At 37.2% G+C, this 23530-nt stretch overlaps 2 protein-coding genes across 2 annotated transcripts; one reads left to right on the top strand and one right to left on the bottom strand.

Annotated features, from left to right (window-relative positions):
• Window positions 1–8658: 8658 nt before the first annotated feature.
• Window positions 8659–12297, top strand: LOC144708051 (protein MOTHER of FT and TFL1 homolog 1-like). Its single transcript, XM_078581344.1, has 4 exons — window positions 8659–9014; window positions 10905–10966; window positions 11308–11345; window positions 11961–12297. Exons 1-4 carry the CDS (start codon window positions 8718–8720, stop codon window positions 12170–12172), a joined length of 609 nt encoding a protein of 202 aa, XP_078437470.1. The 5' UTR covers window positions 8659–8717; the 3' UTR covers window positions 12173–12297.
• Window positions 12298–19455: 7158 nt separating this feature from the next.
• LOC144707614 (lysine-specific demethylase JMJ28-like) lies at window positions 19456–21163 on the bottom strand. The gene is made up of 3 exons (XM_078580820.1): window positions 20508–21163; window positions 20286–20419; window positions 19456–19825 (listed from the first exon to the last, which is right to left on the bottom strand). Exons 1-3 carry the CDS (start codon window positions 21153–21155, stop codon window positions 19750–19752), a joined length of 858 nt encoding a protein of 285 aa, XP_078436946.1. The 5' UTR covers window positions 21156–21163; the 3' UTR covers window positions 19456–19749.
• Between the last annotated feature and the right edge of the window lie 2367 nt (window positions 21164–23530).

Raw genomic sequence — 23530 nt, 5'->3', positions numbered from 1 at the left:
TCATTGTTAACCACCATATGATGCTCCCAAAGTTCCAACTAAGGTACTGAAATCAGTCTACAAATTTTAAATAAACTACGTTCATTGGAAAAACTATTTTATGATCATTCTATAATGAATTTGAATTTATTATTTTTTTTAATTAATAAAATTAATTTAAAAACCCAAAAAATATCAATTAAATCTAAAAACACTTGATCAATACTTTCTCTATGTGGATTCAACCCTTACTTACCCTATGCGTATACCGAAAATTAGAATTTTTTTTGCATGAGCCAGAAGCTTTAAACGACGTATTTTATCCACATTTATGGTTCCTTCAACAGAAAAAACCTTAAATTACTTTAGGTCATAGGTGTCATATCAAAACATCTATTCCATGATATTACATGATGAAAATTGGGTATTTTTTCCTTTTAATTTGTCACATGGAGTAGAAGTCCTAGATTTTTTAGCCAACACATTAGAATATAACTTACCTCATTATGTGTTTCACCATGTCAATGAAGTAGCAATTTTTCCTTGTCTATCACCATTTATCTAAGATTTATATATGTAGATGAAATATGAGGTAGGACTAAATTATCCTTCATGAATTGTGTGAATTCCATGCTCAATTTTCTTCTCCTTAATCTGATAATAGAGCTTCAAAAATATTTCAAATTATATTCTCTACTCCATTCTAAGTAAGTTTAAATTTCCTGAAGAATTCAGATTATAACTTCATTGAATACACATATCTGAATGCATAAACTATTTAGTTGAATTGATAAATTATTATTATCCATTCCTTGATGGGACTGGCAGTGGACTGAAAACAACCAAATGTATTGGCTCAAATATTGAAATATATTAAAGGGTAGTAATAAGCCCCCTATGTTTACCCACCTCGAACATAGTTTTAGTCTGATACTGGATAATGTAGTTCAGGAGTTCTCCATAATATGTTAGACTGTATCATCTCCAATATGAGATACATCATCACATATCTATTGTATTCACCTCCCAAGTTTTCTCACTATTTTTTGTGAGAAAATAGATGTTGATTCAATGATACTAAAATAAAATGCATAGTTCACCTTAAGCACTTCATACATAGTATCTCATTTGATACCTAGTATTACAGTATGTATGATGGATCTCATCTTATTTTCATCAAATTGTGATGCCAAAACTCATATTTCCTCTCCATCTAGTCGCACCAAGAGGAGCACTCAAGAAGAGGACATGAAAAAAAAGGTGACACTCAAAATGAGTTGCATGGTTATCAATTGAAGACAAATTCACTAATATCTTTTTGTAAAAGCCCATCCCTTGGTACATTCCATAAATGCCCCAAACTTAGAGTATACCCACCAACATGTCTCAACCTAGTTAGTAACTCTAACATCTTGAGAATCTTTATTAATGAACTATATTAGTAGATAAATACATTAATCACTTATCAATTTAACCCACTTGATAGGTCCAGTTGCCGACCCATGGGGCGCCCATCATGCTACAGAAGATATGAAGGACTATGTTAATTCTCTCATGAAACCTCTATCACCATAAATATACGTATAACCCTTCATCCACATGAGAATCCCTTATGACATAGACTGATTAATTATCAAACCATAATTGGCCATTCTGGTTGGCACTAATAAGCTTGAGAATGTAAAGGAAAACTGAGTTACAACTCACATTGGCAAGTTGCAACCAGTCATGATGGCATCAAACCTAGAGCCTATCCGGGCCACATGACGGCTTCAGGCCCAGAGCTTATCTGGGTCACATGACGGCTTCAGACCCAGAGCTTATCTGGGTCAAACAACACATAAGACAAAATAATAATAGCACACATTTTAAGAAACATACACCAATACAAAAGTGACACATGGCTGTGCAAAACAAGGAAACCAAGAAGATGTTTGGGAAAACCCCAATAGGCTTCCCTCGATCTATAAAAAAGATATTGATCTATTGTGCATACTATGTATCTCTTCTTTCTTGGAAATAAAAATTTGTTTGTTGCTTCTTGCCCTCATCTTCTTCCTCTTCTTCCATCTTTCTACTCATCTTCGCATGATATGGGAGCCATAGAATACATGGAAACTTCCAACTCAACAAGTTGTGAAGTCCACCATGGTGGCTGCAACCCCTACTATGGTCGTTCTGGTGATTCCATCAACGAACATTATGCCTGTCAAGCTTACTGGCAAATTTTTTATGTTATGGAAAAAATACGATAACCCCTATCTTGAATGGCTATGATTCGATGAGTTATATCAATAATGATCCACAGCCATTACCCATCATTGATGAGGATGGGAGCATTCTTGCAAACCCCTTGTATCAGTTGTGGTGGTGCAATGATAACCAGATTCTTGGTTTCATAAACTCTAGACTTACTGAAGCTCTAGACTTACTGAATCTCTAGACTTCACAACTTGATAAAGAAACTCTAGGCAGGATAAAGAAACTCATCCAAGGATCTATGGCATGCTTTGGAGAATCTACTTGCTTCTCGTGGATGGTCCAGTATTATGGATCTTCATAGATAACTACTGAGTGCTACAAAAGGGGATATATCTGCTGATGATTATATAAAAATGTTCAAAGGGTTGTTCGAGCAACTGGCCACCGTGGGAGCCCTAATTGATGAAAGTTATCTCATTCTTGCCTTTCTTCGAGGACTAGGTACACAATATGATGCTTTTAATGTCATGGATGCTAATTTGGATATATTGGCTTTTGATAAGCTGGAAGCCATATTTAAATCTCATGATGCATGCCTTACTCATTATATCCAAAATCAGACAACATTACCATTCTCTCCTACGGCAAATATGGCTCAAGCACCTTCCTCCAACCAAAACTGTGGTACATCGAATCATCGTGGGAATCAATATAGAGGAGGCAGGGTGTACAGGGGAAGAGGCAGGTCCAATCGATTTGCTCCAAGATGTCAAATATGTGGACAGTTTGGCCATAAAGCAAGGGAATGTCATGATCGATTCAGCAACAACTTGCCTCCTTGGGGACAGAACCGACAAGCTTCAACTGGATCAATCAACACACAGATACCAATGCACAACCTCAAGCATACATGATAAGAAACTCTGGATCTGTGTCTAAACCCTCAGTTTCAGGTTCATGGTATCTTGATAGTGGAGCTACACTCCATGTCACAACGGATCCAAGTATCTTTCAATCATCCAATTCAGTATCACGGAACCGATCAGATACATATAGGTAATGGTGAAGGTTTAATAATTTTATCTTTTGTACATTCTCAATTAAAATCATTGAATCAATCTCTTAAACTTTAAAAAAATTTAAATGTTCCTGAAAGTACTCAAAATCTACTATATATTCAAAGATTATGTTGAGTTCCATTCTGATTTTTGCCTTGTGATGGACAAGAACACACATCAGGTCCTCTTCCAAGGATCAACTAAGGATGGCTTGTATCTCATGGAGTCCCAAAAAATAAAGCCAGCAGCATTTCTTGGCAAAAGAACATCCCCTAAAATCTGGTACAATCGCTCAGGACATCCTTAGTTTAAAGTTCTCAAGCGTGTAATTGAACATTTTGGTCCACTTTCTTCACATCTACCAAGACACACATTATGTGATGTGTGTTGTCTTTCCAAATCTCACAAATTACCATTTTCAAGATCCTCTATAAAGTCCAAAAAGTCCTTTGGAACTAGTACACTCGGACCTTTGGGGCCCTACACCAATTTTATCCTGTTTTGGTTTTCAATATTATGTTACTTTTATTGACGACTTCAGCAAATATACCTGCTTTATCTACTCAAACGCAAAAGTGATATTTTAAAAGGGTTCATAGATTTTCAAAAACAAGTAGAGAGACAATTTGGCATTAGAATTATTTCTTTTCAATCTTATTGGGATGGGGAGTTTAAATCTTTAAATTCATATTTGAAAGACCAAGGGATCAGTCATCGTGTCTCTTGTCCTCATACCCCCGAACAGAATGGGACGACTGAAAGAAAACATCGTCACATTATTGAAACTAGTCTAACTTTACTCAAGCAAGCCTCTATGCAGTCTGTTGTTGTGTTCCCTTGGTCAAACATCGTCACATTGTTGTGTTCCTTATCAACCGATTGCCCACCTCTGTTTTTACATAATGGATCACCATTTGAAATTATGTTTAAAAAAATACCTGACTATACTTTTTTGAATGCATTTTGTTGTTTATGTTATCCATCATAGTCATTAGTGTGGAGATACTAAGGATAGATAGTGAGTGCTCTTTAGTGGAAAGAGTTCATTGAATTGATCCGTAGGAATCCCTGAATGGTATTATGCCGAACTGTCAATCAGATCGATTTACATCATGATTGTGTAAGTGGTACTTAGACTTGAGACACCAAAGACGTCTTGTGGATGGACGGTTGTACTTTGACTATGGCCAACGAATCTTTAATCATGGGATTCTAAACCGTCTTAGTTTGGGTACATCAAGAAGTTCATGAAAATTATTGAGTGGTCAAGATGGGATCGTCCACCCTCGGTATAAGACGTGACAGCTCAAGGAAGACAATGCGATGAAGTCCTAGGCCAAGGTAGTGAAATATCAGAGAAGAGTTCTCTGATGATTTCTGAATGCATCTGTACTAACTCGGATGACCAATTAGGGTTTGATAGTTGACCATACCCTTAGTCATCCAACAAGCGTCAAGTGGATTAGGGACTATACATACACGGTAACCGATGACGAACAGGTCTCATGAAGTGAGTAGATACACACTCCTTTGTATCTTTTAGAATATGAGGTGTAGCTTGGCACCCCACGTGTTAGAAACTCGACCTATCAATTAGGTTAAATTGATTTGACATTAATTAATCTATATGATGATATAGTTAATTAATTTGGAAGGCCAATAAATGTTATTGGGCCATTGGAGTCGTTAACTAGACTGATAAATGGGACTAGAGGGTCACACACAAATAGTATTTTGGACGTCGGAAGATATACTTTAGTTTTTGGGGTTTTTATGAAAAATACTCACTTAGTATAAATAGGGGAAGGCTTTGAACAAAATTCACCCAGGCTAGAATTGTTCAGGGGCCTTCCCTTTCTTCTCCCCTCTCCCAACACCCCTCTCCATGCCCAATGCGATCGGAACGGCATAACGACGATGGTGGAGGTAGAACGGGACTCGTCAATGAGAAGGAGGAGATTCAATGTGCCCAGGATCGCGTGGATACGTCTAGAGGTTGTACACTTGAGCAGCTAAACTCGTCTCACTCCAGGTTCCAAGAAATCACGAATGCGATCCATGCAAAGGTACTTCATTTCATGACTTTAACTATGTTGTTATGATTTTGTTACGTGTCTTCCGCTTTGTGGAATCATCATTTTGATCCATGTCAAGGCCTCTCAAACCCAACATCCCCATCATACATTGTTACAACCTTAGTGCTAAGTACCCTGATGCCAACCATGTCTTCCATGTGTAGAGAAACACGTGGAAATTGACTTCCATTTTGTCAGAGAACAGGTCACAACAAAGGAACTGGACATTCAGTTTGTGCCAAGTAGTGAGAAACTTGCTGACATGTTGACCAAATCACTACCTACATCTTCCTTCCTTTTAATTCAAAACAAGCTCAGCCTTGTACCATGGCTGAGCTTGACGGGGGGTGTAAAGGAAAACTGAGTTATGACTGGCCTTGGCAAGTCGTAACCAGTCATGATAGCTTCAGACCCAGAGCCTATATGGGACAAACAATACATACGACAAAATAATAATGGTACACATTTTAAAAACATAAACACCAATACAAAAATGACAGGTGGCAGTCCAAAAAAAGGAAACCAAGAAGACGTTTTGGAAAACCCCAACAGGCGTCTCTCGGTCAATAAAAAAACATTAATCTATTGTATAGACTATGCATCTCTTCTTTCTTGGAAATAAAACTTTGTTTCTTGCTTATTGCCCTCATCTTCTTCATCTTCCTTCTTCCATCTTTCTACTCTTCTTCACAGACAAATCATTGGAGAATACATTCACTGAAATTTATACAGTCCCATAAAAGTATTTAATTACTTCTTCCTTGAGCCAATCTCCTCCAATACCAAGGTCAAACCATCTCATATTGACCATTCAATCATCTTCGTAAACTTATTGCTTTACCAAAACTAAAATGGACTGACATTCCATGTAGAAAAACTCATAGTTCATAGAAAAGGACAATTATCCATCCACAAGATGTCTTTATTGTCTCAAATTTAACGACCATCAATCCAACCATGACATGAAAAAATCTGACAGAAGTTTTCGTATTATGGTATTATAGGATTCATACTTTTATGGTATTATAGATAAATGCATATAGAGTACCCACTCTATATGCTTAATGTCTTTGCACTGATGGTTATAGGGTTCGCCACACTCATTCTATGAGAGGGACAATATGATGTTATCATACCTAGATATCTCCATGTCCATCTTTAGTATCTCTTGAATTAGAATATTTTGAACATATGTCTGTAGACTAGAGATCACTGTATTTTTATTACATCATATTTCACTTAGTCCTGGTATGTATTATGGACTTGAATTATTCACTTAGAGCATTAAAATGAATACATGGTATCAATGATATTGTATGCGGCATAGACCATGTGATTGGCTTATAAAACACATATATTTATAACAAAATCGTTATTTCACCCGGGACCTGGTGACTTGCACCAATCAAGATGAATGAAAAAAGAAAAGATATGACTCACTAAAATATAGCTTTAACACTTAGACGATCGCAAGCCACCCTCTTTCCCACTAGCCCACTACTATAAGGGCCAAAGCTCAAATATGATTTTATAACTGGTCATCACTCGTAATAAAAATTTAGCTGAAAGTAGGAAATGAACCAAGGATAATTCTACCCTACTTCAATTTGATCTAGGCCCATGAATTATCTTCTAATCCACAATCCTACAGAATGTAAATCAAGATTCATGTCTTTAGCAGTTCTAATTGAGATGCCACAGTGGTGTAAAATTCTTCTCATTACGGAACCAATCGTGGAAGAACATATGTTATGGTTACTTCTCATTGCATGTGCATACATAAAATCATACTGACATCAAATCCATAGAGGCACCTAATATGGGACTGATGTCCAATGAGTGTACATGTTTTATAACATGTTGCCTATTAAGAAATACATGTCATATAAATACATTGAATGAAGTAGTGTGAAAACATCAAAACAAAGAAAAAGATCTATAATTCATCTAAAGATTAAATTAAATGTTAAAAATATGATTTGTTTATTTATAGAGTAAAGAATATTCATAATTCAATGTGATTCACAAGATGTTATTTGAAAATTTTACTTGTTTAGGAGGGTATAGACATCTTTCATCCTAAGTGTCTAACTGACAAAACAAAATTACTATGAGTGTATGGATATCAATATACTAATGTCAATTTAAATCATTGAGATCAATAATTAGATCAAATATTATTTTCAACCATTTAAACCTGGATAAATCACTCAAAATGTCTTAAGTGTTTTAAATTTCCTAAAACATTCTGATAACTATTGATATTGTAATGCTAAAATATGACAAAGAGAACTTTTTTATTTAGTCGCTATTTAAAAATTCAAATGTAAATACAGTGGTTTGCTAAATGTTCATCAACTATAATATTTTAACTGGTCACTTGATGTCTTGTTAACTCGGATATTTTTCTAATGATAGAAGATACGTATTTAAAGTAGAAATTTCAAGTTCCAAATCAAAAATTTGGCAAATTCATTAAAAATTTTACCTAGGCATCTTATCTGAAATGAGTAGGCTTAAATATTCACCTTGGAGTATGAGTATTTAGAAAATGCCTGAATAAAAATAAAATAAAGCTCAAGGCCATGAACACTGAGGCAAAGAAACTGAATCCCAATCTGATAAAGATGATCTTACATTTATCTTCAATGGTAAGATCATATGTGTTCCTTATTTTATATTGGTGCATCTAAATTGATGGTCCCGTGCCATGTGCTATTTCTAGGGATTAGTGAGAGTGAAGCGCTGTGGAAAGATGGCACTAATAAAAAGTAGAAGAATAGTACTATTCTGATATATTTGTCCTTTAGATAAGTCTAGATATACTTGGGCCATAAATATTCACACGCCTTAGTACTAAAGACTTGTTAAAGAACTTAATTCAACCCACCTTTAAGTTGTTGTCAGTCAACACAAATGAACAATACTAACTTATCCTTTTGGTATGAAATATTTTCATATCACATTTTGACCTTTAGGCACCTATCTGAATGCCATTTCCCTGCATTACTAATCAACAAATATGTGGTCATTTATTGGAAAGTTGTCCCATTCAGGAACTCATAACTTGTGCCAATACAATGTCGTGTGATCACAATTGATGTCTACTGATCAATGGACCAGCTCAACCAAAGATGAAAAAAGGTACCCCCTTGATCACGAGCTCTTGGTCCTACCTAGAAATGAAAATAAAAACACTGCAACATATTCCAGAGTATTATAACTTGCGTTGACAAATCATAAACAAATATATCATCTTGAACTTGCTCTTTTTTCCCATGCCAAAAGAGAGAGTGCGACTTCATGCCATTCAATTGCCCACATGGGTTTGACATCTGCTACGTGTCCTCATCTGAATCTCTATATGAAGAAGACTAGAGGAAGATAGGGGAAGGAGAAGAAAATGGGGATTTCTTCAAAGTCAGAGTCACACCGTCAGATCGTTCTCTTCTTCACAGTCTTTGCTTTGGCTTCTTGTTTGGCTGTTGAGGCGACGAGTTCATCAAATCGCCAGTTGGTGAAAGGGAGAGTGATTCCAGATGTGCTTGACTTGTTCGTTCCCACGGCGAAGCTGAAGATAAACTACGGAAGAACGCGAGTCGTCAACGGCCTTCTTATCTCTCCATCGGCCGCGGCCAAAGCTCCTTCCTTTGAGATTCTTGCTCGGAGTCGTCGATCACCCGTTGATCTCTACACCCTGGTGAGTGAATTCCAATCGCGGGATTTCGTCTTTCGAATGAACCCAATTGCCGGGATTTACTGCGATCTATTGTGGAAGAAGAAGCGACACTGACTGTCATCTTTATACATCTGTCTATCAATCTACCTCTCTTTCTGTATATATCTATCTATTTATCTTTCTATCAATAATATACATATATATATTATCTCTCTCTCTCTCTCTCTCTCTCTCTCTCTCTCTCTCTCTCTCTCTCTCTCTCTCTCTCTCTCTCTCTCTCTCTCTCTCTCTCTCTCTCTCTCTCTCTCTCTCTCTCTCTCTCTCTCTCTCTCTCTCTCTCTCTCTCTCTCTCTCTCTCTCTCTCTCTCTCTATACATATATATACATATATATATATATATATATGCTTCTCTTTTTCTCTTTCTCGCTCTATTTATCTCTCGTTCTCTTTTTCTCTACTTATCTCTCTCTCTCACTATTTATCTCTCTCTCTATTTATCTCACGTTCTCTTTTTCTCTACTAATATCTCTTTCTCTATTTATCTCTCTTTCTCTTCTTATATCTCTTTCTCTCTCTCTGTTTCTCTATTTATCTATCTTTCTCTCTCTCTTTCTCTATTTATATCTCTTTCTCTCTCTCTGTTTCTCTATTTATCTCTCTTTCTCTATTTATATCTCTTTCTCTCTTTTGTTTCTCTATTTATCTCTCTCTCTCTCTCTTTTGTTTCTCTATTTATCTCTCTCTCTCTTTTGTTTCTCTATTTATCTCTCTCTCTTTTGTTTCTCTATTTATCTCTCTCTCTCTCTCTTTTGTTTCTCTATTTATCTCTCTCTCTCTCTCTATTTATCTCTCTTTATTTCTCTCTTTCTCTTTTTCTCTATTTCTCTCTCTCTATTTATCTCTCTTTCTCTATCTTTCTATTTTTCTATATTTATCTCTCTTTCTCTCTCGATCTTTCTATTTTCTCTATTTTTCTCTCTCTATTTATCTCTCTTTCTCTCTCTCTTTTTCTATCTTTCTATTTTTCTCTCTTTCTCTCTCTATCTTTCTATTTCCCTATTATCTCTTTCCCTTTTTCTCTATTTCTCTCTTTCTCTCTCTCTTTCTATATTTCCATCTCTCTTTCTCCCTCTCTTTTAATAATTCCATATCCCTCCCTCTCTCTCTTTCTATAATTTCATATCTCTCCCTCTCCCTCTCCCTCTCTCTCTCTCCCTCTCCCTCTCTCTCTCTCTTTCTATAATTTCATATCTCTCCCTCTCCCTCTCTCTCTCTTTCTATATCTCCAGATATTTATATCTACCATTCTATCTTTATCTATCTACCTATCTACATATTTCGTATCTCTCTATAACTCTATCTATCTTCATATATCTCTATCTCTCCTTCTCTTTCTCGCTCTTCCTACATATTTATCTCTTTCTATCTGTCTCTGGGTATTTCCCTCTATCTCTCTATTTCTCTTATTCTCTCTTTCTCTCTCTTTTCCTATGTATTTATCTATTGCAATCTATTTCTAGATCTTTGTCTCTATTTATATATATATATATATATCGTGCTCTTTCTATCTTTCTCTAGCTCTATCTCTCTATCTCGCTGCACCTCTTCATTTTTCTATCTATTTTTATATTTATTCATCTATTTATCTATCTAAATATCTATCTGTATATCTTTCTACATGTCTGTTTATCTGTCTGTATGCCTATATATCTATATGTGTACTTCTTGATCTATCTATCTACTTCTCGATCTATCTATTTATCTATATTTACATATGTATGTCTGTATGTCCGTTTGTCTGGTTATCTATATAGCTATCTCTCTAGTTTTTTCTTCCCACCACCTTTGTATCTATATCATGTTCCATCACCGAGAGCCTTAAACCTGTTGCAATTATTCCAAATGAACAGATCGTAGCAGACCCGGATGCACCCAGTCCAGACAATCCTATCAGACGAGAAATTCTTCACTGGTAAGCATCTCAGTTTCTTCCTTTCTATCTTCCTCTCCTCCCCTTGCTCACTTCTGAACTGTAAGAAATCATGAATTCAAGATAGAGAGAAGGAAGATGAGGAAGGTGAAGCTTATTACTTATCACGAATTCCCCGAATATGATTTACAAGAATATCTTAATTTTATTGTTGTTTATTTCCCTGCAAGATGGTTTTCGATTATTTTAAGTTCCACTATCTCCATTGATTTACGTTATATTAGTGTTATTAAATAGATGTTTATTTCTATTATTAGATGTTAAGATCTTGCTTGGTTTGGATCTTTGGTATTATTTGTTATCTTATACAAAACTTCTTTCAGGCTTGTAGTAAACATACCGAGAAAGCGACCCCTCGAAGGTAACTAGATTCAAATGCATAAATCACATAGACTCATGCCCGTCAATGTTGAGGCTGTTGACGCTGTCATCAGGGTGTTGATGTCATCTACATCGTCATTCGAACATGCTGACCACTAAAAAAAAAGAATGAACAGTTGATGGTGGCCATCGATGTGTGCGCACATTTATGTTGACAATGTACCAAAGTCAACATCATCAGGCGTTGATTGCAAATGATACTGTCATTGATGCCATCACCACTGTCATTCAGACATGCTGATCCCTACAAAAAACAATTAACAGTTTATGGTTGAAGTTATGCCCATTGACCATGACAAAGTTGTATACAAACCATAAAAAAGTCAATGTCCTTGGAATTGGTGTGCCATCAGCACCCTTTTCATCTTCATTTGGGCAAGATAATCTCTAAAAAAATAATTTAAAATTGACAGGGGACGACAACATTTCTACCAATCGACATTGACAAGACATAGACAAACCTGTTGATGTTGACATCATGGACTAAAGTCAATAATGTAAAATTTATTGTAAACCTGATGATATTGACTAAAGTCAATATCATTAAGGCATGCTGAACCATTTTTAAAACTCTGATATTTGGCTTTGTCTCCAGGAGAGGTGCTGGTGCCATATGCAGGACCTGCACCCCCCTTAGGCATCCATAGGTATGTTTTCTCTCTTTACAAGCAGAATAAGGTTCTCAAAGGCGTGAAAGTGCCAGAGGGCAGAGCCTTGTTTCGTACAAGGGGATTCACAGCAGCCAATGAACTTGGTCTTCCTATTGCTGCTGTATACTTTAATTCGACCAAGGAGATGAGCAGCTAAGTGTCAACGCAGATTGAGTGACTGGACTTTCATGGGATGTTTTTATTTGTTAATAAATCCCTGTCACATATGGCTGCATTTTCTTCATGTTTTATTGAATAAAGATTAAGATATTACGATGGCAACTTAGACAGGTAGAGATGGTCAAGACACTGAGGTTTGTGAGGATATATCATAAAGAATATGATTCTGCTTCTAACAATCTAATGCAGTCTCCAGCTTAATTCTATTTTTCCTCACAAATGAAAATTGAAGGAAATGGATAGAGCAAAATTTTAATAAATATAAAATCAATCAATTTCCTATAATAATTAGAAAACTGTAGTTAACATAATTAATATATATGTATATCTCACAAAAAAATTGTATTAAGCAATATTCATGAAGTCTTGATATCAGAATAGATAAAGTTTTAACGCATGTAAACTTGAAAATGAGAATAAAAATGTAGGCATGCGTGTTGTTCATGGAAGCATTTCGACTCTTCTAATTAGTTTAATGATCTAATACCTAAGAATAAATCAATGTAATGCAAACATAACTAGTAAAATGATTTTTAAAATTCAACGGGTCTTCTATATTAAATTAGTAGGGGGAAATCGATTCAAAAACGTTATCAGAGAAATATATAATTAGATAAAAACCATGGTCCTCCTTGACCATCAACTTTAGAATGAAAAAAAAACCTCAATATTGATCACCAAGTGCAGGAAATTGTACTGATTCATTTTCATTTACTTCTATCCTGAGATGGTATCATTCTATTTCTCCGCTTGTTTTCTCCCAAAATTTCATTTTCTCAGGGTATAGGCAAACAGTTGTTCTTGGTAAACATGAAGTCATTGGATCTCTAAAAGGTCTTTAGGTCCCTTTAAAAATACCATCCTCAACAAAAATTACCCAATCCCTAAATAAATACCTTAGCCGCCTTAATTATAAATGCATCACTTTGTGATTAAATTCCACATGAAAGACATAATAGGTGTATTTTCTCATTTGAGAAGCATAATATTATAAAACTAAGACGACATATATGTTAACATATTATTTCAAACCATGACTTTATAGTCTCTGAAATTATGCTACCATTTAGGTATGTCAAATTTATCGTCGATATCATTCATCATGAAAACAATATTGAATCAAAGGGGGTTTTGTCAAATTTAACATAAATAAACCAAATAATGGTCACACATATCATAACTATGAATGTCATATATGTGTGGCATAGAAATTACATGATAACTGATTGCGCACACATATATTTCAAAATCAGACTTCTAAATCCCAAATAGAGGTCAATTGAAATTGATGTAGCATAGAAGCCCACATATTGAGGCCCATTAGTAACTGGTGGACCAGGAAGGTGATCCTTCTAAAAAATGACAAGGTATGGGTAAAAGTACGTAGCAATCCACAAAATCCTCTAACAAATTCATCTTTAACTTAATCCTTTGACATATTCTTTGCAGACGAAGTCTTCTGACATATTCTTCTCTGGCAGAATCCTTTAACAGATTAGTCTTCTGCCACAATCTACATAATATCTCTGCTACAACTAGTCAGAAGTGAAGATCTTATTTTTTGTCTTGTCAAGATATTCTTGAGTCGCACAATATCTTTTGAAAGTTTTTGAAGGCTTGTTAGAATGTTGATCTTCTGTTTTAGCTTACCAAAGTAATATTTAAGTCGTCTTTTCATGGGTACTATTAGTATGGATGACCCTGAATCTTTTGTGGCCTCTATAAAGCCCCCATGTATCTTTGGAGGATCATTATTAAAGTATATTATTTTGTTGAAACTCTTGTTTCTCCCTTGTAACAGTTCTCTTAGCTGAAGAGTGCTTCGTTGATTGTTGGCTCAAGAACAACCCCCTTGTGGATTCAAGGGTTTGAGAAACTAGTTATGTGGATTCAAGACTTAGCTGATTCAAGTAGAGCTAGGCTTGTGGATTCAAGTCATGTTCCTAAAATGTTTGTGTACTAAGAATGTGTCAGAAGATTACTTTGAATCGCAAATAACATGTATGAAAATAACCTAAATGCATGTCTATTAATGAATAAAAATAAAATATATACAGACACTCATTCAAATCACATACCACAAGAGTTATTAATCCCATATGAGTGGTGTGATTGTGAAATTCCTTTGTTGGATTTACTTCCACATGTATAGCTCTTACTATTGATTTATTCAACATTGCGCTATATAAAAAATTCTCCACAATTAACTCAATATTTCATAAGGAACTTGAAGTATATCTGTGTGCTTTTTCATGATATTTTCTTCATTGGCAAACATGACAGTTAAATGATTTTCATACTAAAGATTTGGCTATGTTTAAAATTCATTGTTCTTACCAGTCTTGTGATAAGATTCTTCAGCTAACTCCCATGATTTTATGCCTAATAGAAAATTATAAATTCTATCATCATAGTGATAGATGTAATAGGGGTATTTTAACACCCTGCTATGATATAGCTCCTCCTGCAAACAGATAAATATATTGTGAAATGGATAATTCTACAAGTAATGTATTGGGGTAAATCATAATTAAAACACCTAATAATATTTGTATGATAATGTTTCTTGTATATGATGATTTATCCCTTTAACATAGTAAGATATCGCATAGCTCTCTTGGCAGATTTCTAATATTACATGCTAATATTACAGAAGTATCGACCAACTAGTTGTCAGTTTTGGGCAATGAAGGGAAGCTTTAAAAATAATTTTCCAAGGAGGTATCTGTAAATAAATGAGGTAAATTTTTTTTACCTTGATGGAAACTTGATCCACCCTTGACTTTCCCCCAAGGAGAGTGTCTAGAAGTCATTCATGTATCTGACCTCTAGAAGTATCCACGCAATTTGAAAACTATTGGATGTCCTCTCTTTCTCCTCCAGATCTTGAAGATCTTGTTCTACTCCTCACCATCAATTAGTGCGTATGGAATGAGTAGAGAATGCGAGAAATAAGAAAAGTGGTACCCAAATTTGGCTGGCATGGGCACCTAAAATGGTTGTCTCTAACATATACTTACTAGGAATTTTTCACAAAAATCCTTATTAATAAAGTATATCTTCTAACATCCTTTAATCTTATGTGTGTGACCTTCTAGGCCCATATATCAGTCTATTTAATAACTTTAATCCTCAATAATATTTATCTCCCAACCTTATTAATTGTTTATATAAACATATAGATTAATTGAATAAGGATCAATTTAAGCCGATCAATATGTTGAAGTTTCAAGCCCGTGGGTGCCAAGCTGCACCTCATGCTCTAGATGATATAAAGTAGTGTTCTAACTCTCTCACACAACCTTCTTACTATCATAAGTTATAGTATATGTATAATCCTACGTCAAAGCGAGACTCCCAAATGACATAGAGTATGGTTACGTGGCAAACAGCAATCCATCATTCAGTTAGTACTGATGCATAAAGGACCATCGGAGAGCACATTCTCTAGTATCCCTATTATGCTGGCGAGGAATATGATGCCTCTTCTTCCTCAAGTCAATCTCCTCTTATATCGAGGATGGACCATCTCTTCTCTACCACACAATCATCTCTCCATAAGTAAATCTCTTATTATCATCCTTTGAATGATATTTATCTTAAATCTCAGTGTAAACTGATGGATATTATGTGGCTGTCAAGCCAATCACACTACCATGTATATTTAAGTTCATTGAATAAATTATTTACATTCATTATTATTCCGTGTGATGTTTATAATGAAGTCCACGAATACGTGCAATGACATAGTGAATTATGATAAGATCATAATACAGTGATCACTAGTCTTTAAACATGTATTCTAAAAATTCCTATTCGAGGATAGTCGAGACGAACATCGAATTATCTGGATAGAATAGCACTAGCTGATCCTACTTATTCGATAAGTATAACTGATCCTGTGGCTATTAGTGTGGCGACACTAAGAACAGTTAGTGTGTGCTCTTTGGAGAAAGAGTTCACTGAATTGATCCATATGAATCCCTGAATGGTATTATACCTAAACGTCAATCAGGTTGATTCAAGTCACGGTTGTATAAGTGATCCACTGACCTGAGACACCAAGGACATCTCGTAAGTGGACGACTACATTTTGACTGGGATATATGAGTCTCTAATCATGGGATTCAAATAAGTTATAGATTGGATGTAGTAAGAAGCTTACGGAGATGATTGAATGGTCAAGATGGGATCATCCGCCCTCGGTATAAGAGGAGATCGACTCGAGGGAGACGATGCAAGAAAATCCATGGCCAGGGTAGTGAGGATATTGGAGAAGGCGTTCTCCAATGATCCCCGTTATGCATCAGTACTAATCGAATGACGGATTAGGGTTTAACGATAGACCATGCTCTAAGTCGTTCGAGAGTCTCGCGCGGATGATGGATTATACATATACGGTAACCGATGATGGTAAAGGTTCCATGAGAGAGTTCGAGACTACTCGGTATCTTCTAGAGCACGAGGTGTAGCTTGGCGCCCCACGGGCTAGAAACTTAACCTGTCGATTGGGTTAAATCGATCCTTATTTAATTAATCTATATGTTGATATAGTTAATTAATAAGGTTGGTCAATAAATATTATTGGGCCATTAAAGTTATTAACTAGAACGATACATGGGCCTAGAGGGTCACACGCACAAGGTCATAAGGGCATTGGTGGATATATTTTTTTTTGGAGAGTTTTTGAGAAAAACCTTAAGTGAAATATAAAGAGGGAAAGGGGTCTCATTTTAAGCACCCATGCAAGTTTCATTTGAGAGCCCCGCCCCTCTCCACTCTCTTCTACACTCATCCAAGGAAGAGTGTCTTCATGGTGAGGAGATCTTCAAGGTTCTCAAGAAGAAGTGAAGAAGAAGACGTGGAGATCCAAGCACCGAGTGATCGCGTGGAGATCTTCATGCGGGAACGGCTTCAGAACGATCTCGGAACGACAAAGTCAAGGGTGGAACGTGTTCCCCAAAAGGTACTACAAAATTTTGTTTGATAGATCGATTGAGAATCGATCGACCACGCTTCTGCATCCATGGAATGTATTTTACATGGATGAACCAAACTACAGAACCTAACATAAACAAATGGGAATGATATCTTATGGTGATGGAACACCATCATAAATATTGTTGTGATGTATGGGATGAGCCTTTGCTTGTTGAGAGAGAAAATGTATATGTGGATGTTTGACAGAGGTTTAGTCCAGCATACAGCACCAACACTTCTAGTCTGAAATTAGTTTGTTAGATAGAAGGAAAACCATATCTAGATAAATATAAAAATGTTTTATTTTAAACCATAACGCTTGATTTCGTACAAACTTTCTTAACTTCTTCTCCCAAAAGTGAAATAGGATAAGCATTATGTCTCTTGCCATCTCTTAGGATTATCCTCGTCAATCATAAACAAAATATTGAACATTTATTGAGTATTTTCATTTTTTAGATTCTCTCATATTTATCCACATCTGATTGATTCCTCATCCTGGGACTTCCCCCATTAATCTCTTCGCTCATTACATTCGTTTCTCTTAATCTTTTCTTTCTCTTTCCCCTAAATCAAATGAGAATCATTAGAAAAATTCATAGAGGTGGCAAACCTTACTCTCCGTATTCTAGTAGTAACATGTGGAAGGTAAAGTGTAATATAAATATTTTTATTAAATTCAAATTAAAGGGATGACTAAATGATACCCTAAAAACAAAGGTAACCAATCAGGTAGATCCAGATTTTCTCTTCACGATAGGAGATACCTTGGGTTCCCACAAAATTAAGATTTTGGTATCTCAATGTCAAGCATGAAAAGTTTGTACCAATATACAGATACATAAAGATCTGTAATTATTAAATAAAATAACTTATTCACGGTTGACTCAAGGTGAATTTCATTGTATATACTAATGACAATGAAACTTGGTGTTCTTACACTTATCTTCAAGGTCTCTAACAATATCATCATTCAATAAAAAATTGTATTCATTTCCATCTCCCATAAAATGTGAATCATTTCTCGAGCATTAAATGTCAACAATGTGGTAGAACATTGTGTATACTTCTTCGTGGACTGTCCCACAATAGTTGTTGATACTACATGATTTTTCTCATTAGACATTGCATGAGTTAATTTCAACTTTTTCCATCTCAATGTTACCTTTTCCCAGTAGGGAAGGGAAGTTTGTGTTTCGTCCCTGAACGAACACTTTTTGTTGACAAACGAACAGCCGAAAATTCATGTTTGTGTTCGTGGTCGGTTCGTTCGTGTTCGTTCGTGTTTGTTCGCAAACGAACACGAACAGGACGATAATTTAGTAAAGAAAAGGGGGGCACTCTTTGGTAGGGGGGCAGCGGAGAGAGAGAGAGAGAGGTGAAGGTCGGAGGGGGGTCGGAGGGGGGGCAGCAGAGAGAGAGAGAGAGAGAGAGAGAGAGAGAGAGAGACGCCGGAAGAGAGAGAGGGGGACGCGGCCACACGGGAGAGGGGGGTGGGGAGAGAGAGGGGGGAGGCCACACGGTAGAAAGGGGTCCGGGGAGAGAGAGAGGGGGCACGGGAGAGGGAGCGGGGAGAGTGAGTGAGGGAGGGAGGGAGAGGAGGGGGGGAGAGAGAGAGAGGGAGATCCCCGTTCTCCCTCTCTATTTCTCTCTATTTTAGTGTAAAAATAATAATTTATATTACATTACCTCGGGAATGCCACTTATTCGCGAACGGTTCGTCTGTTCGCAAACATGTTTGTGTCCGATTTTTCCTGTTCGTGTTCGTGTTCGTTCGTTCGCATGTTCGCGAACAAACGAAAATTTTTTTCCCAACCCTAGTCCCCAGGCCTATCACCTATTCTTCAGTGCTTTGCTCATGATCTTACACCCATGAAAACTGAAGAAAATGGTCTATTATTAGGATCTGGCAATCAGGTAAAGTCCATCCCCTCAAGGCCAGCTGATCCACATGATGAAAAACTAAGCCAACTGATCCATGAGGGCAGGCTGGGGTTGGGACAAGGTGGTCGAACCAACCCATTAGTTGAACAACCCTTGCAATCTTAGATGGCAGATCAAGGATGAGAGAGAGAAATTGGATATGGCCAACTTCGAGTCGGGTCAACTACCCATCCCCACTCAGCCATGTGATCCAACCACTAAACTTAAGGGTTAGCCAACCCAACCCAACCCAACCCATCCAAGAGGGCAGGTTGGGGGTCAGGTTAACCATGAGCCTGGGTAGGCCGGCCATCTTTGTCCGACAACCCGCCTCTGGGTTATGCCAAAACATTCCTCTTTGTAGAAGAACTGTCTAATACTTTCATTGTTTTTGTGCAGAAAGAGAGACCAATGTTGGATTTGTGATCTTTGCAAGAAAGCTTGCAACTTCAGTCTGACTCATAATCAGAGCAAAGTACAGAAAATCAGGGCAAGACTGCATAACCTCTGTATATTTTGAGAAGATGTGGAGTGAATGCTATGAGCTGCAACATTTGCAATTTCTGGAGCCTCAGACCCTAAAGCAAAAAGGAGTTGACTTTACAGCCCACGAGACAATTCTCTTGAAGTTTCCCTCTTCGTTGCAAAGAATCAGACTTTGGACGCTCTCATGCCATGGCAAATAGGGCAAGCCACCTTAGCCTCAAATTCGGAAACAGTAGGATACCTGGGTCAAGCCATGAAAATTCAACCACAAGGAGACTCATAATAATAGCTTAAATTATCTTAAAAAGTCAACCAATCAAAAAGACTGAAGATATCATCTCACATCCTTTAAGATGCCTTACTCTTTAAATTTCATGTAAAACTTATGATCGTGAAACATCTATGTCATATCTCTTTATCCAAAGCACAAGTTACATCATCATGGAACAGAAAAAGTTGAAAATCGGATGGGTTTTAAATCTGATATGAAAAATGCAGAAAAACACCTCCAGTTCATGGCATAAGCAGAAGACTTGTTGCGGCCGAAAGTCATGTCAAGTTATCATTTAATGATGATCCATAAAATGAAATGAAATAAAATGAAATGAAATAAAATAAAAAATAACCGAAGAAATGTTTGCTTATCTTATCACCCCCCACAAATTTAAATAGATCATGCAGTGGACGGGAAGCGAATTTACCACTTCTTTACGCAGATCATGCAGAAATGCACCTTCCTGCAGCTCCAGCAGCGAACCAGAGACTGTGTTCTACTCTGCAGGCAAACCTGGCAAGCCCTCTTCTTCCCTTTGCCACCATGGCCAGTTAAAACATCCTATTACACAAGCAAAACCAAAGCCAAATCAATTAACATTCCAAGGTTCAACTAAGCATAAAACCAAACACCTGATGGGCACTATCACCTTATGAGAAGACTGCTCAAGAAGAGGCACCTCCGCGTTCTTCGACCTGAACGGCCAGCGCAAGAAAGAAGAAACACTACCCACATTTTCAAAAGAGATTACAGAGGAAGAAGAAGAAGAAGAAGACGGGGAAGTGCCATCGCCCACTTCCCTCTCCTCTCGTTTCCTCTTCTCCCTCTCTTCTCTCCGCCGCAGCAGCCGGCGCACCACCATTCCTATGAGCTCCATAGTCAATTCTTTACTGGGCATCTTCTTCTTCTTCTTCTTGGGGGAATTGGGATTGAAATTCGAGATGGGTTTTCTAGATTGGGCTCGGGGGAGCTTGAGGGAGTCAGGAACGGGCCGGCGAGAGGCGCGGAGAGCGGCCTGGCGATGGTGTAATTCGCAGCAAGAGAGCCCTTTAAGGGCTGGGCGGGGGCAGCGCCATTGTTTTCCATCTGTTCTACGGCACTGAGGAAGATTGACAGGGGGCTGGCGAAGGCGTCTACGAAATTGGAGAAGATGGGTCTCGCAGTGGAACTTGCCCTTCACGGCGAGGTGGGTACATTGCCATTGCTTGCCATCGCTTCTCCTGCAGCGGAGAGTCTCTGGGGGAAGCTCTACAGCCACCCCTCTGGCCTGGCGCTTCTTCTTCCCAGCAGATTTCATGAAAAGAAAGGAACTCTGGAGAGAAATTTAGGAGGGGGGGAAGTCCAATTTAAATACTACTCACTCAGGGAACGGGACGTGACGGGACGGATGACGATCCGTGATGGACGGTGACGTGACGATTGTTTTGTCACGTCACCGTCCCGTCACACGTCCGAGGATTTCGGAAAAATCCGGCACGGTCGCGTCACCGTCATTGTTTGCAGTGTCCCCGTCATCGGATGGGGAAAACAACCATGCGGAGGAGAGAGAATTGGAGGGGCATATCTCCAATTATCTTTGGACGACATTCTTTTGTGCGCGAGAATTAATGCCGGGACTTTTCTGCAGAATGCCAAGAAATCCCGTTAGCGACACCACGTGGCAAAGTCTTGGCCGTCGAAAAGCTTAAATCTGACGATTTTTAAGCTGTTTTTGTTATTTTTAAAAATCTGTCACGGACGTCATCCGTGACAGCCGTCCCGTCGCGGCACTTGTCCGAGGCCCCCCGTCACAATCACGCCACCATCGCGCCCAGTTCATCATCGGTCACCGTCATTGTCACGGGCCCCTAATTTTGTCATTGTCATGCCATCCGTCACGTTGCCGCCACCGTGATGTGTGACGTGACGGACGATGGCTGCCGTTCCCTACTACTCAGAGTTGTTTCTCCCTCTCTTTCAGTCTATAGGTAATTTCCCTTTCTTTTTTTTTTTTGCAAAATACACAGTGCCAGATACAACCAACCCCTAGGGTTGTGCCCCTAGACCAATCCAGCCGTGCCCTGGACGCCACCCAGGGAGATTGTATTTGTTAAATGTAGTGTTCAACAGTGTTTATAGGCGTGGAGCAAGCGTATATGTCCCAATTACACATGGACCCTATTTGCCCTTATAGGTAGCCCTTTCTATTACATTATAATCTACTATGTTAAAAACCCAGTACTGTATTTTTTTATTTTGAAAAAAAGTGGGGGAAATTGTTCCTCCCTATGTGATTAATAAAAAGAGAGTTATAAATACGGCATAGACGCCTCTCGTCTTTTGAAGATGACCTCGTTGTGGTGCAGCCATATGGACCAGAGCACAGTAAAGATATGTCACCGTTCTTCTAGCCCCCAGGGTACCCTATTACGTAGCGAGTCCCAGAAGGGCTTCTTTATTGAGTTCCAATACTGTATGTTATTTTTTTTGCTGCAGTTTGGTTTTTATAAATGACCAGTAGAGGTAGATAATATAATATTTTTCTTGCATTTTCTATGAAAACAGAAAATTGGGAAATATGGGAGAGGATTTAGGCTTGGGCAAAATTGGACTATGAAATCTTAGACAGTGATGGTATGATTCTGACTACAGTTTTCAAGTGGGTTTGAATTGTGGAAAAAGCAGGGTAACTCCAATTTAAATACTGAGGTGAGTTGTTTCTCCCTCTCTTTCAGTGCAGAGGTAGCCCTCTGTATTGCATTATGAGCTATTATGTTAAAACCCCGATACTTTATATTATTATTATTCGATGCACTTTGGTTTTTAAAAAAGACCACTAGAGTTGAATTACATAATATATTTCTTGCAACTTCTATGGGGACAACAACATTGGAAATATGGAGAGTGGAATTTAAGCTTTGGAATAGTGGATTATGAAATCTTAGATAGTGAGAGTATGATTCTCAAACAAAAAATTCAAGTGGACTTGAGAATAATTTATAAAATTAACTGACAATAATTTATAAAATATGAGGAGGTAAAATAAATCTGAATGTTAAAAAATGGAGGAAAAAAGTTTTTTGCACCGCAGATTTACTTATAAAGTGAATGAGTGGATAAATAGAGCGCAGTCATCATTCAGGTAATAAAATCTTAAAATATGAATCTTATTAAATTTTAACATGCAATTGAAACTTTTAAGAATTTTTTCAGTAAATTTCACTTTTAAAGATATATAAAATCATGTTTTAATTCTAATTTTGGAGAATTGACCGTGCTCTCTATTATTGTTTATGTCGGTGAGCTTACGGATACCATATTTTCGTGTCTAATATGAATACTCATAAACCTGAATCTAATTTAGTCTCATATTAGGGAAAATGGACTCCAAATTCTATATCCTAATTGCTGACAATTCTGGCTTGTATTTTCAAACTCAACTTTAAAAAGCTAACAAACTAGTTAAATTTTCCTTAAATAGAGGGGTTGATCAAAATCCAGGTCAAGTTTGACCATAACTTTGACCAACAAAATGACATTGAAATCAAATAAAAAGAATTTAAAATGAAATTTATATACCTTGAGATTAAAATTCCAAATAGTATAAAAAATGAACATACTAGTGGAAAAGCGTATTAATTTCAAAACATGGATCTTTGGAATAGTGAAAAAGTAGCCATGCACTAGGGGCCC

This window comes from Wolffia australiana, chromosome 9, assembly GCF_029677425.1.
Source record: "Wolffia australiana isolate 7733 chromosome 9, ASM2967742v1".
Lineage (NCBI taxonomy): Eukaryota > Viridiplantae > Streptophyta > Magnoliopsida > Alismatales > Araceae > Wolffia > Wolffia australiana.
The sequence above is the reverse complement of the archived record's forward strand: the minus strand, read 5'-3'. Positions and strand labels throughout refer to the sequence as shown.

Excerpts from the sequence above, each read along its gene's own strand:
- LOC144708051 (XM_078581344.1), top strand. The coding sequence starts at position 8,718 with ATGGGGATTTCTTCAAAGTCAGAGTCACACCGTCAGATCGTTCTCTTC. Across the intron at positions 9,015-10,904 it reads CCGTTGATCTCTACACCCTG|ATCGTAGCAGACCCGGATGC; the intron begins GTGAGTGAATTC and ends CCAAATGAACAG. Across the intron at positions 11,346-11,960 it reads GAGAAAGCGACCCCTCGAAG|GAGAGGTGCTGGTGCCATAT; the intron begins GTAACTAGATTC and ends CTTTGTCTCCAG.
- LOC144707614 (XM_078580820.1), bottom strand. The coding sequence starts at position 21,155 with ATGAAATCTGCTGGGAAGAAGAAGCGCCAGGCCAGAGGGGTGGCTGTA. Across the intron at positions 20,420-20,507 it reads TTGAGCAGTCTTCTCATAAG|GATGTTTTAACTGGCCATGG; the intron begins GTGATAGTGCCC and ends CTTGTGTAATAG. Across the intron at positions 19,826-20,285 it reads ATGATCTGCGTAAAGAAGTG|GTATCCTACTGTTTCCGAAT; the intron begins GTAAATTCGCTT and ends GGCTTGACCCAG.